Raw genomic sequence first — 8,532 nt, forward strand, 5'->3', positions numbered from 1 at the left:
ACTCATCACTGCTGCTCTTTAGCTTCAAACTCTTGTTCTTGTTTGCAGTATTGTTGCTCTAGAATAGGTCTTTTTCAATAACTCCCTTATTAAAGAAAAAAAAAGTAAACAATTTAAAGCATCATCCCTTTAGTACAGAGCAGAGCAGTCAATAGTGCTGTCGTATTTTCGGCTTTGGAGCAGAGCAGTTTAATTAAGACAGACGAAGAAGAAGGCTAATATTAATTGTAGAGCAACAAGAGCACCATCCCTTTTGCCTTTCGCTCTGGGAGGGACTACCTTGACTCCATGCCTCGGAAGCTCGATCAGATTATACTTTTTCTTTGCCTTTCTGGGTTTTGATTCTTTTGGTTTGTAATGTTCTAGTGTGAGTTCAAAAATCGAACATGGGTGGTATGCTTGAATTTTTAATTCAAGTGTTTTAAGTAATGGGTATATTATAGATCAAAAGAAGTAAACTAGAAACAAATTGTTCAGTTTCAATTCGATAGATGCACGCACACAAACACAAACACAAACACAAACTGATAACCATAAATTTATTATGTTTCAGTTCTGATAAATTCGGTCATGCTGAACCATTTACTTGGAGGGCAGTATTGAAGCTCCCATGAACAAACAATACAATCAATGTTAACACATCCCAACCATTTATACTACTTTACTTCAACCACTAGAACACCACCCCAACCACACCCCACACCCTACAACACCACCACCTCTCTGCCATTATCTTATATCCCACCAGAATAAACTATCAACCTAAGACAAACTTGGACGACCAATACGCACCCATCTCATGCCAGCTGGCTAACATTTGTGCTGATTCTTGTCCATTTTGTTGAAGAAGATTTTTTTGCAGCTTTTGCACTCAAATTTCCTCTCATATATTTCACGATGAACAGCTTTCCCATGATCCAGCAGGCCATTCATTAAATGGAATGTGTTCTTACAGATGTAACATACCTGCTTAGAGGACTCCATATCTGTGAACATGAAAAACAAAGAAATGTTTCAGTCAAAATGAAATGAAAAGAGAGTTTGTAAGAAACAAAAAATATATATATGTTCTTCACCTCTTTCTCAGCCTTTGCCTCTCTCTCTCTCTCTCTCTCTCTCTCTCTCTCTCTCTCTCTCTGTGTGTGTTTCAATTAGTCTCACTATGCCTCTGTTTATAGGCAAGATATATGAAACAACTAATGTGATATAGAGAGAGACCTGCTGAGAGTCATAACTAAGCACTAAATGGATGTGCAACTCACAGCCTCATTTCAAACGAAAAATGGAAAAAAAAGCCACATGGTCCATTCAATAAAAACTACAAACATACTATTCCAGGAAATTAGGTGCAGCAATTTTCCAGAAAAATGCAACCAAAAAAAAAAAAAAATTGTGCAAAATCAGAAATTAGGACAATTAAATGCATAAGTATAAATACACTTCAATATGCCTTCATCAAAACCTACCGAACTTGTGTCATGATTTGATATTCAATTTTTGCTCAAACTAAATGGGTAATTAATAATTTTACACCAGTTTCCTAGTTTCTATCCCTAGTTTCAAATTGTGTTGTGAGTATTAGAAAGTGATCTGGAAAAGATCATAGCTAACCAAATGTCTAAAAATCCAATGTCATGATATTCCAATCTCCATGGACTTATATATTGGAATGCCTCTTTGTCGTGAAAAAATGTTAACTAGATTATGATCAATCGAGCACAAAAACTTATCACAATTGATTTCTGTTGTTAGGAAGATTTATTTCTTCCAGATGTGATAGTCAATTTCGACTCAGAATTTGATTGGGTTACTCATTTACGCGTTTGCTTTTGGGCCTTCAATGCCAGACCAATGCAAAGGAGAAAAGGGCTAAGAAAAACAAACTTACCCATTCGTACTGCTAAAAAAATAAACAAAACAAATAAAACTTACCCATTCGTAGTAGGGTTTGAAAATTGACTTATTATAGGAAAGAAGGAATTGTGTATAAAACTGACGGGTGAGGTTTTTTTTCATTAGTCAATTTTACCTGCAACCTTGAGTCTTCATCTTTGGGCGGGCTTTGTCACCAAAACAACAAAAGCATCTTGTTTTGGGGTTGAAAGTATGGCTTCAGGTATGTTTTCTTAAAAGGCAAACAAACTATTGTGGTCATGTCAAATCTTTGGCAGCTTTTGTTATTTTGCATAAGCCAAGTTGTGTACATGTTTTTGAGATCAACTGTTCAAACGTGATCTCGATTTTGCATAATTCATTTAGATTCATGACATCTCATACTATTATTTGCTCAAATTATCTTTAATTTTACATAACTTGTATATATTAATATTGCCATCAAATCCGTAACTCCTATGCATCTTGAAGAAAATTACTTGAAATAAAAACGTGTATTAAAAAAAGGAAAAGAAAGAAAAAAAATTCATTATTATACAACTGAATCTAGGCCAAGTTTTTGGTATACACAAATTATATACAAACAGGGAAAAGGTCCTTTTTTGGCCTTTCCGTCCAATATGCTGCAAAATAGGTACCCTCTATGTAGTGAATAACACGACTGAAAAAATTAATTTCTTATTATTATTTATACATGGATGATTTAAATTGTTATTTCATAAACATGTGGTCAAGAATAAGTTCATCATAATACTATGATCTAATTGAACTTGTTTTTTCTTTTGTATTTTCAGATTGGGCAAATTTACCTCAGAATCTTTTAGATTCAGTTTTAGAGAGACTAACGTTACTATCAGACTATTTGCGATTCAACATTGTTTGTGCATCATGGCATTCTGTAGCAAAGCATAATAAAAATCGACGTGCTAAGATGACAACACCAATGCTCTTGCTTCAGACCAGAAAAAAAGGTACATGGAGTTTGTACAACGTCGAGGAAGACAAGGTCCTAAATTTGCAACTAAAAATCCCGAATAAGCGATTTTGTGGTTCTTCAAAAGAATGGTTAATATTTGTGGATAAGGATCTTGTAGTAACCCTGGTAAATCCATTCTTTAGGATTAAAGGGAGGATAAAGAAGGAAAATTCGATCATTTGCCTTCCCCCACTAAACCCTCAACCTATGAGTCGCGCATGGTTTTCAAAAACCAACTATTTCGTTTTCAAAGCTACAATTTCAGCAGACCCAATATTAAATGCAAATGATTACATTGTTGTGGTCATATATGAGGAGTACTGTCGGTTGGCTTTTATTAGACCTGGCAAAGACACGACATGGACTTATGTTGATCAAAGCTGGAGCTTAATTGAAGAAGTTGTTCCAATTAGAGATAAATTTTATGCTGTTGATAGGTGGGGAAATCTATTATCTTTTGACGGTGTTGATCAATTCAAATGCAATGTGGAGTCGAAGGCTAACAATACGGAACAAACGTCTGAGAAGAAATATCTCGTGGCTTTAAATGAGAAAGACTTTCTAATGGTTGAGAGGTATACTACATGGGACGATGACTCTAAACGCGACACAATGGAATTCAAAGTTTTCGAATTCAGTTTCGCCAAGTGTGACTGGATTGAGACAAATAATTTGGGTGATGCTGCTATTTTTGTGGGTGATAATTCCTCAATATATGTGGTGGCTTCAAACGATTATGGATGTCAATCGAATTGCATATACTTCACGCATGATCATTATCGTATAAGAATGGATTTCAAGCCTTGGGGACCTAATGATATCGGTGTATACAACATCAAAACTCGGAGCATTGCACAACCTTTCACGAAAGATGCTATGACCATGATGAAGTTGATGAATCGACCCCCAATTTGGATTGTGCCAACTTTTTAATTTCCGTTGTGAGAGCTTGTTCTCCTCTTCTTCTTTTTTTCTTTAAATTTTCACTCAGTGGTTCTTTAAGTAATTTGTTTATTTTCTAAACTTGTAACTGCACTATTAGATATTTGTCACTCGGTGGTATAAGAAATTGGTTGGGTTTGAGTTTGACCCACTCTGGCACAGCCGCACATATGATATGATGTAATGTTGTGGCTTTGGATTGGGCCTCCCTTTGGACTTGGAATTCCCTTTCTGAAATGTGACGAATATTTGTCCTCATTTTGGGATATCAGCCGTGAAAACTTACTCTTCCGCTCAATTAATAACAAACAAGACGCTCAGTAATACTCGTGGACTTGTACTAGATTTGTTAAAACATCCCAACGACTAGACTTGTAATCACTGGCGGATATAGAATTTTTTTAGAAGAAGTGTAATATTAATTAAGTATGAAAAATGATTTTTTTAGAATAATTATTTTCTCAAGATAATTTTTGACGGCTTTTATTACTTACACATCAAATAAAAAAATTTGATTTTATGGGATTGGATATTGTGGCTTTTGTGTCTTTTGTTGGACAAGGTAGGAATTGGATATTATTATAAAAACAATTTAAAATGTTAATGAAACTCTTATAATTATTGAGTACTCTTGTCTCTCACGAATCTGACTGCCCTTTTTACACTCAATGCAAAATTTGGGGATCCACCTAGATTACGGACATGGTAATTGGAAAGAACGTACACCGTTGTCCTCAAGCAAGAGCCTTAGAAGAACCTGCCCCCCGAAACAGACAGCAGATCCCTTTTCTTTCTTTTATATAGAAAAACAAACAATCAAATTAACCTTCACTGGCTGATCCATTAATGTCCTTACAAAAAACCTCATCGCCCACATGAGTCATTACAGCCCTATTTCTCTAACCCTTCCTCCCTCCCACTTCTCTCCAGTCTATACCCTTTTAAATTCCAAACCATTTCTTTCTGTTTCCCACTAAACAAATCATCAAACACTTAACCAGCATAATCCATGGCTTCCAACTACGACCGTCCTTACCACCCAACCTCCAAGCCCTCCAAGCCTTCTCTCTTTCCCTGGAAAAAACCCAACGTCTACACCTTACCCGTCGTCCTCTTCCTCTGCATCTGCTCCTACTTCTTCGGCCTCTGGCAACACGGCGGCACCTCCATGCCCACCTTCAAACTCCCATGCAAATCCTCCAATCAAATCCACCCCGCCACCACCACATCAACCACACTAGATTTCTCCTCCCACCACACCCCCAACCTCACCGCCTCCACGTCATCGCACTCCGTCAAACCCGAAGTGTACCCTCCCTGCGACTTGAAGTTCAGCGAGTACACGCCGTGCGAGGATGCGAAGAGGTCTTTGAAATTCGATCGTGACAGGCTCATATACAGAGAGAGGCATTGTCCCGAGAAGAACGAGCTGCTCAAATGCCGCGTGCCGGCCCCGCACGGCTACAAGACGGTGTTCTCGTGGCCAATGAGCCGGGATCTGGCGTGGTACGCCAATGTGCCGCACAAGGAGCTGACGGTGGAGAAGGCGGTCCAGAATTGGATCATTTACGAAGGCGACCGGAACCGGCTCAGATTCCCTGGCGGCGGCACCATGTTTCCTAATGGTGCTGACGCGTACATTGACGATATCGGGAAATTGATCAACCTCAAAGACGGGTCTATTCGGACCGCCATTGATACAGGCTGTGGGGTACTGCATCTTCGATATTTGTTTATTTTATTAATTAATTTAGATTCTGTCTTTCCTAAAAAAAAAAAATTAGTGATTAATACTCTTGGTTGACCCCATCGTGCATTCAGTGATTACTTATTTTGGTGTGATTTATTATTATTCGGGTATTTAAAACATTTTGGACAATCTTGATTTAATATTGTTTTAGATGGAGATTAGTTGGTGATTGATGGATACAACTAAACTACTTTTATGTCCCTTTTTTTTTTCTCACTAAATTGAGAAGAAAAATATATTCTAAATGACAATTCTACCCCCTTTTTTAGTCAAACTATCAAGTCGACATATTCTATGGGGGTTGGTGTAGTGTGGTCAACCATGAAGGGTAAATTTGGAAGTAGGATTTGAATTAAAATATCTTTTTTGTTTTGGCAAGAAATTTCACAAAATCTGAGATTTATGACAATTGCAATTTTTAAGGGGGCATGGCGCGAGATGAGATCAGTCTAAAAACTTTGATCTGATTGGATATGATGGGATCGTGCAAAGTCATCCTAGTTGACTTTGACACGTGGCAGCCATGTGATATATTTCCTTATTTTCATGTCGTGCAGGTTGCCAGTTGGGGAGCTTACCTATTATCCCGAAACATCCTCACGATGTCATTCGCGCCAAGAGACACACACGTATCACAAGTCCAGTTTGCTCTGGAGCGAGGTGTACCCGCACTCATCGGAGTCATTGCGTCGAAAAGACTACCTTACCCTTCTAGGGCCTTTGATATGGCCCATTGCTCCCGCTGCCTCATTCCTTGGGGCCAACATGGTATCCACTGTAACTTCAAACTTCATCAGGACACCCAATAATTGTTAATTTCTCATGCAATTTGGGTTTGATGGTGCAGATGGGGTTTACTTGACTGAGGTTGATAGAGTTCTGCGCCCTGGCGGGTACTGGATTCTGTCAGGCCCACCAATCCGCTGGCAAAAGTACTGGAAGGGCTGGGAAAGAACTAAAGAGGATTTGAATGCCGAGCAGACTTCCATAGAGGATGTAGCCAAGAGCCTTTGCTGGAAAAAGTTGGTGGAGAAGGATGACATTGCAATTTGGCAAAAACCCAACAACCATTTAACTTGCCAAAACAATCGCAAGCTTGGAAAGAGCCGCAACTTCTGCCCTGCTAATGATCCTGATAAGGCCTGGTTTGTGCTCTAATTTCATGTATATTTCTATCATCATGTTTCATGCTTTATAATTGAGCTGCTATTGATTTGCTTAATTACATTTATTTTCCTTAAACTGTTTCCAGGTACACAAAGTTGGATACTTGTTTGACCCCATTGCCTGAAGTTGCAGACAATGAACAAGTTGCAGGTGGGAAATTGGCAAAATGGCCACAGAGACTTAATGCAATCCCACCAAGAATTAATAAGGGAACCGTGAAGGGAGTGACGGCAGAAGTTTTCAAACAAGATTCAGAGCTATGGAAGAAGAGAGTTTCGTATTACAAATCGGTGAACAATCAGCTTGGGAACCCTGGAAGGTACAGAAACCTTTTGGATATGAATGCATACTTGGGTGGATTTGCTGCTGCCCTGGTTGATCTGCCTGTGTGGGTCATGAATGTGGTTCCTGTCGACGTCAAGGCCAACACACTTGGAGTCATCTATGAACGGGGATTGATTGGAACATATCAGAATTGGTAAATTCAGTAACACTCTTGGCATATATTTGGTGTGACTGATACATGAGCCTTCGTGGTTCACATAAATTAACTTCTTTTTTTCTTGTTCTTTTTAATTTCCCAGGTGTGAGGCAATGTCTACATATCCAAGAACTTATGACCTCATTCATGCAGATTCAGTGTTTACCCTCTACGCGGATAGGTAAACCATAGTCTAATACAGACTGTTATGACTAGCTAGCACATTTGATGTGACTGATAATATTAACATGTATCAAAATGTTTGTCCAAATTGTGTTGCAGATGCGAAATGGATGACATTTTGCTGGAGATGGACCGAATTCTTAGGCCGGAGGGGAGCGTGATCATTCGAGACGATGTCGATATGTTGGTGAAGATCAAGAGCATCATTGATGCAATGGAGTGGGATAGTCAAATTGTGGACCATGAAGACGGTCCTCAGGAGAGGGAAAAACTGCTATTTGCCGTGAAAAAGTACTGGACAGCTCCTGCTGCACCTGAAGATGACGAGACATCTTCGTAGCAATAGCTATTTGTTTTGGTCTGCTTTGTACTTAACATTCATGATTCTTTTCGCCATGTATTTGATGTTCCAGCTGAAGCAGCTGTTTTAACACATACTGGAAGGGCTTTATCCAAATCTGAATTTGTCTCACTAGATTCACTTGCACGAAATATTGGGAAAACATAGTTGGGTCTTGCTTTTCATTTAGCAGTGGGATTTTATATCCCAAAACTTTTCAATTTATAATAGTTTTTGCACCAAAAAAAGTTAGCCATGAATTAAAAAAAAATGGGGCATGAAATCTACATGATTTGATCCCCATGAAAATTGTCTCATCTAACCTAATAGTAATTAGGTGATTCATACATGGAGCCACCTCTTGTCACCAAATTCCTCGCTATAAATAGACTTTCAGTATCCTACAATATATGATCCACACTCAAATCAGAAAACAGAAAACATATAATTAGTATTTGCTATTAATTTACAGAAAGGGAAGAGTAGCAGTAGCCATGGGAGCCTTCAAGTCTGCTATCAACTCTTTGAGCTGCTTCCAAGCTGCACTTGTGCTTGTGCTGTTGATTGCCACAGCAGAGACCCAGATGGCTGAGGCACAGAGCAGCAGCAGCTGCTCAACTGAGCTCAGCAGCCTCAATGTTTGTGCACCATTTGTGGTGCCTGGCTCAACCAACACCAACCCAAGCTCTGACTGCTGTGGTGCTCTCCAAGCCGTCCATCCTGACTGCCTCTGCAACACTCTCAGGGTGGCCGCTCGCCTTCCCACTCAGTGCAACCTCTCCCCCATCACTTGTGGTTAG

General features: G+C 39.1%; 3 protein-coding genes across 3 annotated transcripts; all 3 read left to right on the forward strand.

The window, feature by feature from the left end:
* LOC18785983 (putative F-box protein At5g60060) lies at window positions 2,107–3,802 on the forward strand. Its single transcript, XM_007219263.1, has 2 exons — window positions 2,107–2,116; window positions 2,688–3,802. Exons 1-2 carry the CDS (start codon window positions 2,107–2,109, stop codon window positions 3,800–3,802), a joined length of 1,125 nt encoding a protein of 374 aa, XP_007219325.1.
* On the forward strand, window positions 4,488–7,997 carry LOC18785874 (probable methyltransferase PMT16). Its single transcript, XM_007220145.2, has 6 exons — window positions 4,488–5,522; window positions 6,119–6,329; window positions 6,409–6,706; window positions 6,814–7,206; window positions 7,313–7,390; window positions 7,492–7,997. Exons 1-6 carry the CDS (start codon window positions 4,821–4,823, stop codon window positions 7,730–7,732), a joined length of 1,923 nt encoding a protein of 640 aa, XP_007220207.1. The 5' UTR covers window positions 4,488–4,820; the 3' UTR covers window positions 7,733–7,997.
* Window positions 8,227–8,532, forward strand: LOC18786756 (protein 108). Its single transcript, XM_007220789.1, has one exon. It carries the CDS (start codon window positions 8,227–8,229, stop codon window positions 8,530–8,532), a length of 306 nt encoding a protein of 101 aa, XP_007220851.1.

This window comes from Prunus persica, chromosome G2 (genome assembly GCF_000346465.2).
Source record: "Prunus persica cultivar Lovell chromosome G2, Prunus_persica_NCBIv2, whole genome shotgun sequence".
Classification (NCBI taxonomy): domain Eukaryota; kingdom Viridiplantae; phylum Streptophyta; class Magnoliopsida; order Rosales; family Rosaceae; genus Prunus; species Prunus persica.

Coding starts and splice junctions, on each gene's coding strand:
- LOC18785874 (XM_007220145.2), top strand. CDS start 4,821: ATGGCTTCCAACTACGACCGTCCTTACCACCCAACCTCCAAGCCCTCC. Junction 5,523..6,118: donor CCATTGATACAGGCTGTGGG/GTACTGCATCTT, acceptor CATGTCGTGCAG/GTTGCCAGTTGGGGAGCTTA. Junction 7,391..7,491: donor TTTACCCTCTACGCGGATAG/GTAAACCATAGT, acceptor ATTGTGTTGCAG/ATGCGAAATGGATGACATTT.
- LOC18786756 (XM_007220789.1), top strand. CDS start 8,227: ATGGGAGCCTTCAAGTCTGCTATCAACTCTTTGAGCTGCTTCCAAGCT.